The sequence below is a fragment of the Geotrypetes seraphini genome, chromosome 11 (assembly GCF_902459505.1).
Source record: "Geotrypetes seraphini chromosome 11, aGeoSer1.1, whole genome shotgun sequence".
Classification (NCBI taxonomy): Eukaryota; Metazoa; Chordata; class Amphibia; order Gymnophiona; family Dermophiidae; genus Geotrypetes; species Geotrypetes seraphini.
Window position 1 is genome coordinate 16,370,198 of NC_047094.1, and position 18,584 is coordinate 16,388,781.

Here is an 18,584-nt window from a genome sequence, read left to right on the forward strand (position 1 = left end):
TTCTGCGAGGTCATTCCAAGTCTTCACTCCTAGGAAGGTAACCTTGGATTGAAAAATACGGTGTCAGGTCAAAAGCGCGCCGGGACAAAGGCACGCGCAGACAATTGAGCGCAGTGCAGAGGCGCGCGCCGCAGAAAATTACTGTTTTTACGGCTCCGACGGGGGGGGGGCATGGGGGGAACCCCCCACTTTACTTAATAGAGATCGCGCCGCATTGTGGGGGCGTTGTGGGGGGTGTGGGGGGTTGTAACCCCCCACATTTTACTGAAAACTTCACTTTTTCCCTGTTTTTAGGGAAAAAGTAAAGTTTACAGTAAAATGTGGAGGGTTACAACCCCCCAAACCCCCCACAACGCCGGCGCGATCTCTATTAAGTAAACTGGGGGGGCTCCCCAACAAAACCCCTCGTCGGAGCTCCTAAAAACTGTAATTTTCTTCGGCGCACGCCTCCGTCTTGCGCTCAGTTGTCGGCGCGCGCCTTTGTCTTTCACCGAGTTGTCTATGAACCAAAAAATACGCATGTACTGGAGATATTTTGTCGTTGGGAGATTTAGTTGTATCCTGTTGAGGGTTCTGCGAGAGGTTGGCCATGCCGTTGAGAAGAATTGGATAAGCGGAGTGGCTGAATTTCCGTGAAGTATGTGACGAATGATGCATGATATTTTGAAGTTTACTCGTGATGGGATGGGCAGCCAGTGCAGTTGTTTGACGAAGGCTGTGACCGAGGGGATTTGGTAGTGTGTTCAGAGAAGAAAAGTCAGATTTTGGTGATGTTATAGAGAAAGAAGCGACAGGTTTTGGCGGTCTTTTGGATTGCACAGAGAAGGAGAGAGAAAAGTCAAAGATGACGCCAAGGTGTGAAGACACCTAGTGTGAAGATGAGTTTAAAAAGGACAACAGTAAAAACAAATTTTCACAAGCATTGCAACTCCTCCATCTTCCCACACAGCTTCACACCTCCATGAAGGAAAATGTGAAGTTTGTCAGTCCCTAAAGAGCAGGGCCAGAAGGAAGGTATAAACTATGTTTTGGGGCTTATATTTAACAGTTTCAATTACCATAGGAAATGATGTTCACCTCCCTCCTCTGTGTATGAAAACCCTATCTGGTACCGCACACCACTGACGTCTGAATTGCCACGTATGTTGTTCTGTGACAGAGAGCAGGCAAAGAGACCAAAAGATCTCTTAAAGAAAAAAAAAAAAAAAAAAAGGAATTTGGCAGATAGCCAAGTCTATTTTTAGCCACATAGAAAGAAATGAAAAAACGAGGGTTCATAAAGACAAAGACATCTTATGAGTACGTACAAGGACAGTTTTAAAAAAATCAAGTTAAACAAATATTTTTTAAAATTTGACAAAACCAATTTTTCCGGTGGATGGAAAAACTGGACACTCGTTGAACTAACCCCCTCTTCTACGAAACTGCGCTAACAGTTTCTAGCACGGGGAGCCACGTTGAATGGCAGGTTGCCTAGTTGGCACTTGTACGTTTTGACTTAGACCAAGTCAAAACAGGTTTAAGTGCTGAAAAGGGGTTGCTGAGCTGATCGTGGCTGCCGCAATCAGCTCAGTGGCCCCGGAAACCTGCCCCCCCCCCCCCCCCCCACTGCAATGATCGCAGCTGGAGAGATGCCTCATCTTTCCTGCTGCGATCCTCACCCCGAAGTGCCATGGTTCGGGGGGGGGGGGGGGAATTGCCATCGCGGCAGGGGAGATGAGCCATCTCTCCTGCCACAATCATTGCTGCAGGGGGGGGGGATGGATTCTGTAACCAGTGTTCTTTTTGACAGACACCGGTTACAGAATCCAGCTTTTAGGCAAAGGCCCCCCCTTTGCCTAAAAGGTCTGGTTTTGGACGTTTGGGGCTTAGGCTGTTTTGGGGTTGATAATGTTTTGTGGTGGTCTGGGCGTTTAAACAGCTGAACGTAGAGATAGGCCATTCTCAAAAAAACCCTCATTTTGGATGGTTTTTTTGAGAATGGACATTTTCCCTGCTGCTTTTTTCAGCGTTTAGGGCCTAGGCTAAAAGGGGACTTAGATGGTTTTTTTTGATTATGCCCCTCTCTGTTACTGAGCTCGGAGTCTTATCATCATTTTCAAAAGCAACTGAAGACATATGTTTGCTAACTAACCAAATCTTCCTAATCTATATTGTATTTATTAATATTTATTAACCGCATTGAACTTACTGGTTATGCGATATAGAAATGACTTGTCTGAAGGCATAACTTTTTTCCGACATGCCTCTACCTGCCTATTTTTTTGTTTTCGTTTCCACAATATTATTCTCTATACAGCTTATTGTATTTCAATTATTATTGTCAGTGTTATTTTTGCTGTTGTATTGGAAAAAATAATAAAGAGATTTAAAAGTTTATGTTATGTTATTAGCAGTACAGTCCATGAAAGTTTGGTTCTGGTACCAGTAACCACATAGACACCAAAAGGTTGGTAAGGCTGTAGCCTCACAGAGGAAAGGTTCTGTATTATGAAACCTATCTGCAACTTAGGTCTTGGAAATTCATTCAACAAGAAGTTCTTTTTTTATACAATTAAATGCTAAATGGTTTATAATTAAATGCTAAATGCTTCACTAAATAGCAAAATCAGTACAGGAAAATCTCTATTCACAAATTATTATTACTTCACTCTAAAAATTAAGCAGATTCAAGATATGCAAATCTTCTGGCGTGATAGAGTCCTAAAAGAGTGTTGTTGACACCTTGTGTTAAAAAACATACAAAAATCTAATAGATGCTGGCACTGTCATCTCAAAGCTGGGTTATTAGATCATTTGTTATTCTATTGTCCATTGATACTTGCTTTTTGGAAATCAATGCGGGGTCAAATAAATAATTTGTTAGATAATCCGGTGGCATTATCCTATGATACCATATAGTTTGGCATGTCAATGAGGGCTAAGAGCCAAATATCCTCTAATAACAATAAGCTTCTACTCATTATGACAGGGGTTGCCATACAACAGATTACAAATAACTGGAAAAATTGGGATAGGCTGAATTATAGCTTTTGGTGGAACTCTTTGTGTCACATTTTCAAAATGGAAAGGATAATTGCCATGCAGCAGGGAAATTTTAAGAAATTTCCAAGTTTCCAAGTTTATTACATAGTTTGATTAAACGCCTACTCTACATTCTAGGCGATGTACAAAATAGTACAAATGTTTAAGTCAAATCTATTTTATTAAGCAACAGTAAATACAACAGCAATAACAACCATGGTATGCATTTTCATCAAACACCCGCGGAGGACTGGACTCTTATGTCCTCCCCGGACCCACCATACCCCCACCCCCCGACAAAGAAGCCCCAACCCCCCACCCTCCCCTCCCCATCCCCCCCCCAGATACAGAAAAACTCGTAAGCAGGGAACAGCAGAGACACCTAGAAGCACAGGTTCAGAGGTGAAGTCTATTCAAGACCCGACTACGACTCTCAGGAGTCAAAATGTTCAAGTATGGAGTCCAAGTGTGAACAAAGTCGCTGCTCCGGCGTCGAGATGAACGAGCCAAACGGGCCTCCTAACCCATAAGTTCATGGAGGCGATTCCTCCAGTACCAGAATGAAGGTGGTTCAGAAGACAGCCAGCAACACAAGATACATTTCTTCCCCAAAATAAACATAGAGAATTACATATACAAACAATAGTTTAAAAACGAACCACAAGCAAAATAAAATATTAATTTCTAAGTACGATATGGAAACAATAGGGGAGTTCTTTAAAGGGTACAATCTATATCAAATTTAAAATACAAAGGAAAAAACATTAGGTGGGAAAAGGAACTTAAAAACAAGGCACTAAAAAGTAAAAAGGGATCATTTATTCGTTAAAAGCATCGATAAAAAGGAAACTTTTAAGTTGAGTCTTGAATTTGTCTAGATTCTTTTCTTCTCTTAAGTAAAGTGGGAGATCATTCCAAGACTGGGGAGCAGTCACTGAGAAAATAGTGAGGCGTCTCGTATTGATGACTCTTAATGAGGAAATGGCCAATAAATGTTGGTCCTGAGTTCTCAGTGTTCTTGAAGTAGTGTATGGAATTAAAACTCTAAAAATAAAAGCGGGAGTTTGAAATATTAGAGTTTTAAAAGTTAATAAGCAAATTTTATATAAAATGCGGTGTGCAATAGGGAGCCAGTGTGATTCCTTAAGCAAAGGTGTGACGTGGTCAAATTTTTTTGCTTTGTGAATAATTTTAATAGCGGCGTTCTGAATTATTTGAAGACGTCGGATTTCAGGATATTTGGGTGCCATTAACAAGATAGAAACATAGAAATAGACGGCAGTTAAGGGCCACGGCCCATCTAGTCTGCCCACCCCAATGACACTCCCCTACCTCTCTCTGTGAATAGATCCCACGTGTCTATCCCATTTGGCCTTAAAATCAGGCACGCTGCTGGCCTCAATCACCCGAAGTGGAAGACTATTCCAGCGATCAACCACCCTTTCAGTGAAAAAGAATTTCCTGGTGTCCCCGTGCAGTTTCCCGCCCTTGATTTTCCACGGATGCCCCCTTGTTGCCGCGGGACCCTTGAAAAAGAAGATATCTTCTTCCACCTCGATGCGGCCCGTGAGATACTTGAATGTCTCGATCATATCACCCCTCTCTCTGCGTTCCTCAAGTGAGTACAGCTGCAACTTATCCAGCCGTTCCTGGTACGGGAGATCCTTGAGTCCCGAGACCATCCGGGTGGCCATTCTCTGGACCGAATCCAGTCTCAGCACTGTAAAGATACTGTAAAGATTGAAATTATTGCATAGAATAAATATTAATTCCCTTTTGTTCATACACGTCTAGGGTAGGGTAGGGGGGTGGGAATATTTTATGATTTCTTCTGCTTATGATTAATTGTTGGATATAAGGGAGGGGGGTATTTGATGAAATCTATAATTTGATGATATAATAAGTAATGTTAAAGTATAAAATGATTGTATTTGTGTTATACTTATTGTGAGTTTAAAAAATGAATAAAGATTTATAAAAAACAACCAAACAACATACAAAGATGCCGTAGTGCATGAACTTTCAAAATCATGGAGGTCTCTTCTTTAGCTGAGGAAGGGAGGGATCCATATGATACCAAATGCTCATACATTATAACATCTTTTAGGCCAGTCTAATAGAGAAGATGTACCACCTTATTGTATCTTTCTGAATTGAGATTTTCTGCTGTCAGAACTTCTCAACAATTGTTTACAGCTTTGTCTTATAGAATCTATGGGCTCCTTTTACAAAGGTGCGTTAGGGCCTCGACGCGCGGAATAGCGCATGCAAAATTGCTGCGTGCGCTAGACCTTAACGCCAGCATTGAGCTGGTGTTATTCTAGAAGCGTACCAAGCGGTAATTTTGTGCGTGCACTAAAAACTCTAGCGTACCTTAGTAAAAGGAGCCCTATCTGTCTGTTTCCCATTTTTTTTCTATGCTTGCTGTAAACCTTCTTGTCCTAGTGTTTGTTACCTGAATATACACTGCTTCAATAGCTTTCAGGCTTGTAGACAGTATATATTTAAAAAAATTTAATTATCTACTGTCCTGGGCTGCAGATATCAATCTCTCATCCTCTGGTTTCGGTTCATAACAATTTATGGGTTCAAGTTTGATTGGTATATGGTTCCTGGAGTAACACTTAGTATGTGCATTTGTCACTTGCTAATTCTTTAAAGAGGGTTTTTTTCTCCCTAGTAGTACTACCATGAGACTACCACTAGAGGTCATGATGGCCATTTTGCTTCATGGAACAGGATGGGGTGGGAGCAGAGGAAAACAGCTCCTGTCCCAGTCCATGGGACTACCAGGGATCAAAAACATAGACAAAAGTTAGAACAAAAACTTGTATTGAAAAACCTTGCATTGTAACTATAGCAAATTGCAACCTGTAAACTGTATATTATGTATTCTGAGCTCTTTGGGGAGGTTGGGATGGAACACAAAATAAATAAATAAAATCTACAGGGGTAAATCCCTGGGATGATAGCCGGGGGTTGGAAGGAAAGTTTCCTTGACAACTTGTGGGTGGGACTTTGGTTGAGGGAAAGGGCTTATTAGGGGATCTGATCTGCATGGGATGGGGGATTAGAAGGGGATCTGCTAAGGGATTAGGGATGCAAACAAAACAAGGAAATGAGCCCCAAGGGGGAAACAATCTAAAACGATCAAGTGGGGTTAGGAAATGTACACATCAACCAGAGATAGGTCAAACGAGTCAATAATTATTAATATATAAATGTAACAAGTCTTTATCATATATTCACTGTGTGTCATGGACCCGACATGGTCCGTGTTTCAGCTTAGAAGCCTTCCTCAGGGATATAATCGACATCCAGCAGATGGCGCTCTCATGACATTTAAAAAAAAACCTTTGCGGCAGTAAATTGAGTAGAATCCAAAAGTTGAAAAGTGTGTCCCTCCAATTAAATTGACAGCGTTATATGCTCTATGAAGAAAAGCATTAAGTATATTGTGCTGTAATGATATTAATTTATGCAAATGCATCATCTTTTGTGCACAATTGAAGTTTTTAAAATGAATAAAGAATACATATAAAGCATTTAAAAATAGTAAGTGATTAGGGATGCAATATGGAGGTGGGGTGAGAAGATCAGATCAGGGGGTGTTACGGGGAATAGGGGATCAAGGGGAATCAGAACAGGAGGGGGGCGGGTTGAGCCTTAGAACCTGCAACATTCAATCTGTGGCTGTGCTACAGACTCTCCTTAACACTATCAACAGTTGTGACCGCCAGTGCGATCTACCTGGCCACATACTAGATGCTGCAGCTGTCTATATCTCCAAGCTAGAGGTCTGCACAGGAACGGGGATTGCGGGAATACCACGGGTCCCGCGGGAATCCCCCCTAACCCACGGGACTCCCACGGGGACCCCCCTCTGGCCAACGGGACTCCCACGGGGATGGAAGGCTTTGGAAGCAGGGTTCATCCATATAATATAATGGATGTGTCAGCCTTAGTAAAAGAGGGGGTTTATAAGTTAATTACCTGAACAGAAAACAAAAAAAAGGGTTCCACCAAAGAGATTCCACAAGGAAAACAGCAGCGCAAACACAAAAGAAACTGAGGAATTGATGATCCTGTCAGAAGTAATTGCTGCTTTTAATGGGGACGGGCGGGGATGGAGGTAATTCCTTGCAGGGATGGGTGGGGAAGGACAGGATCCTGGCGGGGACGGGTGGGGATGGAGAGGATCCTGGTGGGGACGGGTGGGGATGGAGAGGATCCTGGTGGGGACAGGTGGGGATGGAGAGGATCCTGGCGGGGACGGAGAGGATTCTGGCAGGGACGGAGAGGATTTTGGCGGAGACAGGTGGGGACAGAGAGGATGCTGGCGGGGACGAGAGGGGACGGAGAGGATCCTGGCAGGGACGGGTGGGAATGGAGAGGATCCTGGCGGGGATGGGTGGGAATGGAGAGGATCCTGGTGGGGACGGAGAGGATCCTGGTGGGGACAGAGAGGATCCTGGTGAGGACGGGTGGGGATGGAGAGGATCCGGGTGGGGATGGAGAGGATCCTGGCGGGGATGGGCGGGAATGGAAAGGATTCTGGCGGGGACGGGTGGGGACGGAGAGGATCCTGGTGGGGACGGAGAGGATCCTGGGGGGGGGACGGGTGGGGACGGAGAGGATCCTGGTGGGGACGGTGGGGACGGAGAGGATCCTGGGGGGGGGATGGGTGGGGACGGCACTAGATCCTGGCGGGGATGGGCGGGGACGGCACTAGATCTTAATAGAGGGGCAACTAATTCTACCGAGCACTGCCAAAAGGCGTCCTTGATTCCCACACACAGTCCCCATCATCTTCATCACTTCCATTGCTCATATCAAATTCATTTTCAGAAAATGAACAATGATCCAAAGCCAGACAGGGATCAAGTGCTTTAATGTGAGAATGCAAAGGGAACGCTGATTGCATTCCACATTCTGTTTACGCTCTGACCGGCAAACAGCGCAGCCACGCTCTGACACAGCAGCAAAACGAATGAAATCTTCAAGTTTCTGTCACACCCTGCTACACCCAAAGCAATCAATAACACGGGCTGGATGTTCTCATCTCTGTTTAACGTGAAACTCATCATCAATCCTGGCACAATAGCATGAAAGCCCTGACTCTTCACTCACAACATGGGTGAATAAGACTGCCAAGTGTCTTCAGATTTCATTGCTAGGTTGGTCCAGTACTGAGTTTATCCCCCACTGAATCAAGCTATTCAGCAAAGCTATTGAGTGAATAGTTAGGAATCTTGCAGTGGGAGCTACAAATGAAGGGGATATTTTCACATTAAACTGAGATATGAATATCCAGCTTGTGTTACCAAGTGCTTTCATAATAGCATATGTGGCAGAGGTTTGAAGATATACATAAGAATATATGAGCTGCCATATAGGGAAAGACCAAAGGTCCATCAGACCCAATATCCTTTTTCCAACAGCGACCAATTCAAGTCACAAGTACCTGGCAAGATCCCAAAAGAGTAAAAAAATACTTTTTCCTGCTAATCCTAGAAATAAGCAGTGGATTTTCCAAAATCCACCTTAATAATGGCTTATGGATTTTTCTTTTAGGGACACCTTTTTTTAAACCCTGCTAAGCTAACTGCTTTTACCACATTCTCCGACAATGAATACCAGAGTTTAATTAATTTTCTCCAGTTTGTTTTAAATTTTGTCATTTGATTTCATTATTATTTCTGTGTCACAGTGTGGTTGGTGTGTTATGCAGTGGAGTGTAGACAGAATAAGGAATGCAATCAGTGTTTCCTCTGCATTATTCACCTTAGAGCAATTGATCCATATCTGCTGCCCTGGCCTTTGGAACACTCCATGTTACCTATAAATTAATTTTAAGTTGCTTTGAGTGAACTTTCCTTTCTGATGGAAGGTGAAGTACTGGGAGAAAGGTTTGCCAGCTGACTCCAGAGTTAGTGAGTTGACCCAGCCCTGGATTTACCCTATTTGCATGCAAGAGCTTGTAGTTCTTATTTCCCAAATGCATCCCCTAAGGGAAGCAAGACTACAAGTCCCTGCATGCAGTAGGGTAAACCCAATACTGGATCAATCCTGTTGGACGATTCTGTAGCCAGGACTTGATCAAGCCACACAATTCTGAAGGCAAGAGATGATCCATCAGATATCACAGTGTGAACTTCCATTACACCACCAATGCAGTGGTCAGAGATGATCAACCCCAAATCAAATGAAATTACCCTTCTGCCATTACAAGCACATGTGTCTGAGAAGGTAGGAGACACCTTTAGCAGCAGGAGTGTAGGCAGAAGTTCATTTTAGGGATTCCCAAAGGTGGAGTGAGGGGTCATCTATTCTCTCCACCTTCCCCAACCCCCACCCCTCACATGGTTGCCACAATATTAAAATATATCTTTGTTGGCAGGGATGTCAAGCCCCACCAGTCAAGACATCTATTTATTTAAAACATTTGTAGTCCGCATATCAAACATCTGTGTGGATGACACCATTACATACATAATAAAACTAGACAGACTTAAACAAATCAAAACAAAACAAAATATCACCATTCAAAAACATCTACAAATAAACTGAATAATAACAAAACTATAAAATACCCGAATCTGAAAATGCCAGTCGAGAAAAGTGAGCTTTCACACTTTTTTTCGGAAGGCCAAAAAGTCACTGATCAAACAAATACAATCTGGGACTGAATCGCAATTTTGATCACAGAGTGGATTGAAGGAATAACCAAATAGTCTCTGCCTTGTGATCTTAAAGAACGAGAAGGAACACGCAAAAAAGATGTGATCACCTTAGGCAATAAGCCACGTATAGATTGAAATACCAACGTCTGTATCTTAAATTGTATTCTCCAAATGACCGGCGACCAGTGAAGTTCAGCCAGTACAGGTGTAACAGGGGAGTAGCGAGGTAATCTTACATCTCCTTCGTGAGTCCCACCTATGCTGGTAGAGTAGCACAGGTTGGCGCTCCCAGTTGTCGCTGAACTGAGTGCCTACTGACTTAATTACTGCTCAGAGATCACAAGTGGGACTCATGCAGGAGACCTCTTTGTCTGGTGGGTCTTGAAATCCCCGCCAACCATTAAAGCAGAGGAGGCCCGAGCTGAAGGTGAGGGACCCAGGCCCCTGAGCCCTCCACCCCCGTGGCTACCCCATTATTAAGCACAGCACCGCTGAAACTGAGGGGAAATTAGGCGCTTACAGATCATAGCAGTTAAAATAATAGCTCATGCTAGAAAATACGACCATGCGACCTCCTTTTTGATCTCAGCCCACTTATCAAGCACAGAATTACCTATAAAATCTTTAAAACCCTTGAAACTAACCAACCGGAATTTATTAATGGACTTCTAATTCCATATTCACTTCAAAAGAAGTCTTCGGTCAGTCTCCCAGAATATACTTGGACTTCCATCTTTAAGACCTTTCGCGCTTACATTTTCTCGGTCACGGCACCGTCTTTATAGAACTCTACTCCCAACCATTTACGAGAAGCTTTCTCCTTAAAGTACTTCAAATCCAACTTAAAAGCATTTATGTTTAAAGATGCCTTTGGGCTCTAATTGTCCTTGTAAGGATGAGTTTTCCCTTTTTCCGTTTAGCAAATAATTTGATTCTTCTTTTTACTTAAAGAATCTATGTTTCGCCTACCTACTGTATTTCTCTTTTTCTCGTTCTTTCTTTCCTATCAGTAATGGAGTTCTATCCTAATTCCTTTTGTTCCTGTTTTATTTAATAATTTTGTTTTGTCCCATTATGAGTCTGTTGATTTTATTTTATGTTTTTAGTCTTGTTACTTACATTATGCAATCCCTTTTTAATGCTCTGTAAACCGCCAAGAAGTTTTGATATGGCGGTATAACAAATTTTTAATAAACTTGGAAACTTAGAATTGATTCCCCTTCTTACTAGGAACCATCAATGTATTTTCGAATGAGCAATACAATAAACCCAAGATTAGGTTGGGAAGTGAAGCAAGATGGATGTTTGTTAACGCCGTCCCTGGTGACTCATGTAACCTTCTCCAGGTTCCTTGAACTGGGGGTTTTTTTTTTTCCATAATTAAGAGGAAAGGAAAGGCTTGGATTTTTCTGTCTGAGCCACCATTTCCAATATCAGCTCAATCAATCGTATTTTTTCCTCCAGAATATACAGTAGATCCAGCGCCAGTTCTCAGGGAATGCTCACTATGAGGTTCGGCAGAAGTGAGCAAGCTCTGGCAGCTTTCTGTACTGGAGACGCCTTTGACAACTGAGCATAAGACTGCTGCAATGAATCTGCTATAAGAAGAAGTTAAAATGGTCCCAGGGGTACATGCGGATGGAAGGGAATGAGAGAAACAGACGGGGCAGGCTCCGACAGAGTTCAGAGAGCCAGACAGGAGAAGCTGCAGAGGATATCCTGAGCTACAGCAAACAGGTGGCAGGAAAGCAGATGGCTTTCACAAATAATGTAGCTGCATTAATGGTAGTTAAACCAAATACTCTGACATTGGACAGTCTCTAGAGGCAGAAAAAATTGTTAAGTTGCATCATTAAAGTTACATGTAAAAAATCTCTAATATGGAAATTAGGGTATATAAAAATATTAAGGACTCTTTTTGCTAAACTGCGGTACAGCTTTTTCCTGCAGGCCAGCGAGGTAAATACTCCGACACTCATTCAATTCCTATGGGCAGCAGTATTTTATATAAGTTACAGCCTTTTCAGTTGGTATCAAAGAATCGCAGTAGTCTACTCTGGAAGTGACATAAACATGTAACAAAAGAAACTAAATCAAGATGGTCATAGTCTGTAAAGTAACCTTAAAGTTGTAAATGAAGCATATATATTTATTTATTTATTTTCTATCCCGTTCACCCCAAAGAGTTCAGGATGGGTTACAGGCTAATATACGATAATATACAGTTAACAGGTTACAATTTTCCATAGTTACAGTACAAGTTTTTATCCTAACTCGACACATATTAGGGATCTAATACCAATATACCATATACAACAGAAGTAACTCATTGATTAAAAGTTAGGTTCTTCTTTGACTGGAGTAGCCATACAAATAATCACTAAAAACTGGAAAAATTAGAACAGACTCCATTTTACCTTTTGGCGGGAATCTTTATGCTTATATTATAAATATGAGAGAATTAATTTGGAAACATCGTGCCATAATAAGCAGTTTAAATTAACATGGGGTCCATTGACTAATTTTGTTCATTCTGATTAAATTGAATTATACCTTTATTTTCCCTTTTAGATTGTATATCCAGGATGGGTGGGAGGGAGGGGGGGTTATATACTTAACAAATGTCTGGGATTTTAATTTCATTTATAATTTACTGCTTTTCTTTTTGTTCTCAAACTAGGGTGGGAGGGAGGATGGGGATAATTATCTTGTATTAATATCTGATTGATAGTAAGTGCTATCTCTGATGATAATTGTATACATATATTTTGTAAGCACTGCTCTAGATCTGAAAATCAATAAAGTTTATAAAAAAAAAAAAAAAAAAGTTAGGTTCTTATCTAACCAGACCCTTAAATTTTTTTACTACCAGACTGTCATATATATAAAGGACACCAAGAAAAGAATTCTCTGATGTCTCGAAAACCACATATATCCCTCCTTTTTAAAAAATTTTTTTTTTACTAAGCCGCAGTAGAGGTTTCTACCGTGACCTGGAGCACTAAATGCTCCAACACTGCTGACGCTCATAGAACGCCTATGAGCGTCAGGGCAGTGGCGGAGCATTTAGAGCCGCAGCTCTACCACGGCTCAGTAGAAGAGGGTCATAATAAGTTTTTTCCAAATTAAGTAAAACCCGGATGTCTCAATCCGTCCTCCTTTTCCTGGAGCCATATGGTAACGCTACCCATTGTTTTGCTGGGATATCTGTGTGACCACTATAAATGCTGGTCCCTCCTACATCCCAAAGGCTTGTTTTGCGCATTTTTTTTTTGGGGGGGGGGGGGTTTGTTTTTTTCCAAAAATGGTTACCATTTTCAAAACAAAAAGAAAACCAAAAAAACTCTGTGGAGTGACGATGGACTTTATTTGAAAGTATCAAAGTTCCAAAGGTACACTAAAATCATCCACATAAAATAATTCCAACCACATGAAAGTAAAACCATAAGAGCCTTAAAGGACCTAGTCCGCTAGGGATACAGGACCCAACACGGTCCGCGTTTCGACAAAAAGTCTTCTTCAGGGGTCCCTGGGGGTCCTATAAAGGTGAGTATGTGGGAAACTTTAATAGTGAATACTGTGCAATTAATCCAAAGGGTCCAGTAAGATACTCATCCCAAATTATTGCCTTAGTACCCGCGCACTTGTCCAATTGCACAGTATTCACTATTAAAGTTTCCCACGTACTCACCTTTATAGGACCCCCAGGGACCCCTGAAGAAGACTTTTTGTCGAAACACAGACCGTGTTGGGTCCTGTATCCCTAGCGGACTAGGTCCTTTAAGGCTCTTATGTGGATGTTTTACTTTCATGTGGATGGAATTATTTTATGTGGATGATTTTAGTGTACCTTTGGAACTTTGATACTTTCAAATAAAGTCCATTTGGGAACATCGTCACTCCACAGAGGTTTTTTTGGTTTTCTCTGGATTTTCTTCTTTGTGGATATTTTGGGGTCAATTCCTTTTGTTTTTTGCTTGTTGCTTTTCAAAACAAAAAGAGACATTTTTCTGTTTCGAAAACGGTCGTGTTCACTACTGGATTTTTGTACGTCTTCCGCATAATGTCCTCCACAGGGCTAAGTCTATGAAAACAATACTAGAGAAATATATTTCTCAATGAAACCATTTTCAGGCTGTTTAAAAGTCCACGTTTCTACAGACGGACCCATAAGCTGAGGCAGGTAACGCGTATGCCCCAAAATCAGACATCTCTGAGCTGAAGAGGATAATGTACAGCCAACCTCATGAAACAAGAAAATAGGATTAGCTGTCAGCCAGTGTATTTCTGAAATGATACTGCTTCCATGGTTTGTGGTGAAAAGTCTCATTCCATTATATAGAAGGGATTCATTTTACAGGGCACATTTTGAGAACAGAAACAAAATATGTCATATTAAAGGCAAATTAAAGACAGCATGAGACATACTCTCGGCTTTGTATCAGCCGCACAAAGACCAGAGCAATTACACACAAGTGAAGGCATGCTATCAGCCCTGTCTGCGGCTCCTTCCAGAAACTGTACTCTGGGAACTTATTTCCATTCCCTGCACTTTAGGATTATCTCAAGCTCACACAATGCCATGGCAAATTAAATTGGAGGAAAAAAAGAGAACATTTCAGCCCTGTTTGCCACAATTTCCTTTATAACATGATACCTATGAGTGACTGGTGACTGAACAATGAACAGCTGTAGAAGTGGCTCGATTTCATTTCAGAGTCCCTTTCAGCTGGTAAACTGAGTTTACCAAGGAAGAGGCGGTTGGAGCATAAAGCGAGTGATTTCCTTCACTCGCTGGCGCTCCGGCTACCCTCTCCTGCCTCCCCTTTGCAGTCGGAAAATACCATGAATGACCGGGACCGCAAACCGCAGACCATGAATTTGCGGGGGAGCACTGTATATAATTCAGGGATGGGATTGCTAATAGATTTTGATCAGAGGCCATACGGCTAATCGGGGTGTCCCACACAGAATTTCAACATCAGGGCAGCGGTGTATGCTAGGAGTTGAAATGCAGATTCTCTTAAGCACCCCAAAAGGGCTTTTACGTTCCGTACTGTATACCCTGGAGTCCAAGTGATTCAAAGGAGAACCAGGGCTGGTGCAAGCTTACACTAGGGAATATAATACAGAGGTACGGGGTGGGGGGAGGGATGGCGTGAGGGTGGCGTGATGTGGACGGGCGAGGCAGAGAGGTGCCAGTGCCCCCACCGACCTGGCGCCCAGAGAAGTCTGCATCCCCCCCTACTACGCCACTGATGCCCATTTTCAAAACTGCAAAATGTCTATCTTGCTTTTTCGAAAATGGCTATTTGTCAGATGCGCGTCTTTTTGAGCCATGTTCGGGGGAAAAAACCCCGTCCAAATGAAAAATGCATGAAAAAAAACCACTGGGATGTAAGAGGGAGGGGCAGCATTCTTAGTGGACTGGCCACAGACATCCCAGCAGAGCAGTGGGACAGCTCAAGGGGCACTGCAGTGACCTTCACATAAAAGGTCTCATGTGCACATCTCATCAGAACTCCCTTATTCTGTGTAGCGAACCCTCCAAAACCCACTCAAAACCTGCTGGACCCAAATGTACACTACACCAGTGGTTTCCAGCCCTGTCCTGAAGGACCCCCCAGGCCAGTTGGGTTTTCAGGATAGCCCTAAAGAATATGCATGGAGCAGATTTGCATACCTGGCACCTCTATTAGATGCAGATCTCTCTTATGCATATTCATTAGGGCTATCCTGAAAACCCGACTAGCCTGGGGGAGGGGGGGGTCCTCCAGGACAGGGTTGGGAACCACTGCACTATACCATAAGCCCTTATGCAGGTGTCATCTTTATGATGGTACAGTAGGTTTTGGGTGGGTTTGGTGGGCTCACACGCTCCATCACATGTGTAGAAGTCGAGTGGGACATGGGCCTGGGTCCCCTTCTCTGCAGTCCACTGCACTGACCACTAGGTCAGTGATTCCCAACCCTGTCCTGGAGGAACACCAGGCCAATCGGGTTTTCAGGCTAGCCCTAATGAATATGCATGAGAAAGATTTGCATATGATGGAAGTGATAGGCATGCAAATTTGCTTCATGCATATTCATTAGGGCTAGCCTGAAAACCCAATTGGCCTGGTGTTCCTCCAGGACAGGGTTGGGAATCACTGCACTAGGTTACCAGAAGTCTGGATTTACCTGGACATGTCCTCGTTTTAGAGGACTATCCGTGCGTCCGGACAGCTTTTCAAAACCCGGCACTTGGTCCCAAATTTAAAATATTTGCCAGTAGGCGCCTACACTTTGATGTAGGTGTCTTACACCGAGGCACCTACTGATGCCTACCGGCAAGTAGGCATGGTTAGGGGCGGATGCAGGGCAGGGTTTGGGCGTCAATTGGCTTAGGTGCATTCATTTAAGCCAAGAAAACTCTGGCCTATGTGGAATACACCTAAGAATTTGATGCCTACTGGCGCAATTCTGTACACAGTGCCTAGCGGTTAATTGACAACTGCTCCGGACAGCACCTAGAAGTTTTTATAAAATCGGAACCTATGAGGCTAGAATTTCAGTTTGGTTCTGCCCACTAAAACCGACACTCCTCTCGAGGAAAGCCGAACATTTTACAAGAAATTAAAACCCTCCAAAACACTGCTAGCTGGGGGGGGGGGTTTAGATATACTCTCCTCCTCCTAGTTGGGGGGAGGGGGCTGGTTGATCACATTGCATATTTGATATCTTGTTTGTACCGTTTGTTTGTTTTTTGGGGGGGGTTGCTTTGGACTGTCAGCCCTTACTACAACCTAGCACAACTTAGCTCAACTGTGACATGGTCAGGGGGTGTGGGAGGGGTGGAGGGGTTTTTCTGGTAACTTTTTTTCAGGTTGTACATTGTTGTTTCCTGTTTGCACTGTGATCACCACTACATATTTTTTGCATTTAACACCAATTAATAAAGGGAGTGGGTTGTGTTATGGATCCTTGGGGCCCATCAAAGTCCAGGGCCCTGAGTAGGCCATGATTGTACTCTTGTTTTGTAGTTGGGATGGGGATGATTGTGTCCTGTTAGTTTCTTAGATAAAACTTGATGATATCTTTCCTTTCTGTTTGTAATTCTTACTAGAGAATGACACGGTGACAAAATTCGTCACCGTTCCCGTCCCCGCAGATAACCGCAGGAAATAATCCCATGTCATTTTCTAGTGTCTGTTTCAACCTCAGTCCTTCTACACCAGCATTCTTCAAAGCAAAGCTTGCGGGTCAGTGGCTGGGCCCATTCATACTGATTCTTATGTGAGCCAAGTTTAGGATAATGAAGCCATTGTGACATCACTGATGTGATTGGTTCTTAGGCACTGGTGGAATGAGGCATTATGACATCACAATATCTGCTCTGGATACCAGAGACTGTCATTCTGTAGTGTCTGTTTCAACCTCAGTCCTTCTACACCAGTATTCTTCAAAGCAAAGCTTGTGGGTCAGTGGTTGTGGCCATTCGTACTCTGATTCTTCCCTCTCTCCTTAAAGAATGACATGAAGATGGTTTAGAACGGTGATGAATTTTGTCACCGTGTCATTCTCTAATTCTTACCAGCGTATGGTGGATCGTTTGTACATTTCTGTTGGTTTCTTATCATCAATAAGAAATCGTTTCAGTCTAAAACCCCTCCAAAACATTTAAAATCGCCAGGGTAATGTTTATAACTGAACAGTAAAGCACAATGAACGGTTCACTTGGAACGATCTGTACGTGCATGAGGTATGTCGCAGCAGGTGGGGATGGCGTCCAAATCATTTCAGTTAAGAGGGCAGAAATCTCAGAGGAAATGTGCCGTCTGACTTGGTGGGTCTGTTGTAATGGAACACAAAGCAGCAAAAGAAATCCAGGAGAAACCGTCTCTCATGCATTCACTGGGAATTTCTCTTTTTTTCCCACTTTATAGTTATTGAATTATATCACCTACTTCCACTTGTGAAATCACACCAGAAACAAAAAATGCATGACAGCAATCATGCTGTCAGTAAACGATTCAATCTTCAGACTGCAGTGGGCTCTTTACATCCAAAAACTCAGTGCAGGACTGTGTCCAGATAAGTGTCCTCGCTGGGAGTCAGTGAGCTCTTGGCTCCCCTCCACCACCGCAGCTCCCAGATCTGGCATCAAGCTTCTTCCTGCACTCCTCCTGAGTGTGACACAGTGGTTAAAGCTACAGCCTCAGCACTCAGAGGCAGTGGGTTCAAACCTACGCTGCTCCCTGTGACACTGGGCAAGCCACTTAATCCAACAATTATACCTCCCTTCTGAAATACTTAAAATTTTCTACAGCAGTTCGACAAGAATATGCAGGAGTTAGAGAGAAATATCAATATCCACCATTTATATCTTCTTTCTGGAATACTTAAAATCTTCTACAGCAGTTCGACAAGAATATGCAGGAGTTAGAGAGAAATATCAATATCCACCATTTATATCTTCTTTCTGGAATACTTAAAATCTTCTACAGCAGTTCGACAAGAATATGCAGGAGTTAGAGAGAAATATCAATATCCACCATTTATATCTTCTTTCTGGAATACTTAAAATCTTCTACAGCAGTTCAAAATATGGAAAAACTGTGATCTTCACTGTCAAAAACGAGTGTTTAATAGCACTGAAACATTTTTGACAGTGAAGATCACAGTTTTTCCATATTTTGAACTGCTGTAGAAGATTTTAAGTATTCCAGAAAGAAGATATAAATGGTGGATGTTGATATTTCTCTCTTGCTCCTGCATATTCTTGTGGAGGTCAAGTCACTTAATTCCCCTGTTCCCCAGGAACATTAGATAAATTGTGAGCCTGCCGGGACACACAAGGAAAAATGTTTGAGTACCTGAATAAATATATGTAAACTG

General features: G+C 42.6%; 1 protein-coding gene across 1 annotated transcript in view; it reads left to right on the forward strand.

The window, feature by feature from the left end:
- Positions 1-17,784, forward strand: part of LOC117369377 (orexin receptor type 2-like) — a 68,273-nt gene extending 50,489 nt beyond the window's left edge. Inside the window, exon 4 of the mRNA XM_033963860.1 lies at positions 17,633-17,784. Within this exon, the coding sequence (XP_033819751.1) occupies positions 17,633-17,784 (152 nt within the window). The remainder of the gene's footprint in view (positions 1-17,632) is intronic.
- The last annotated feature ends 800 nt before the right edge of the window (positions 17,785-18,584 follow it).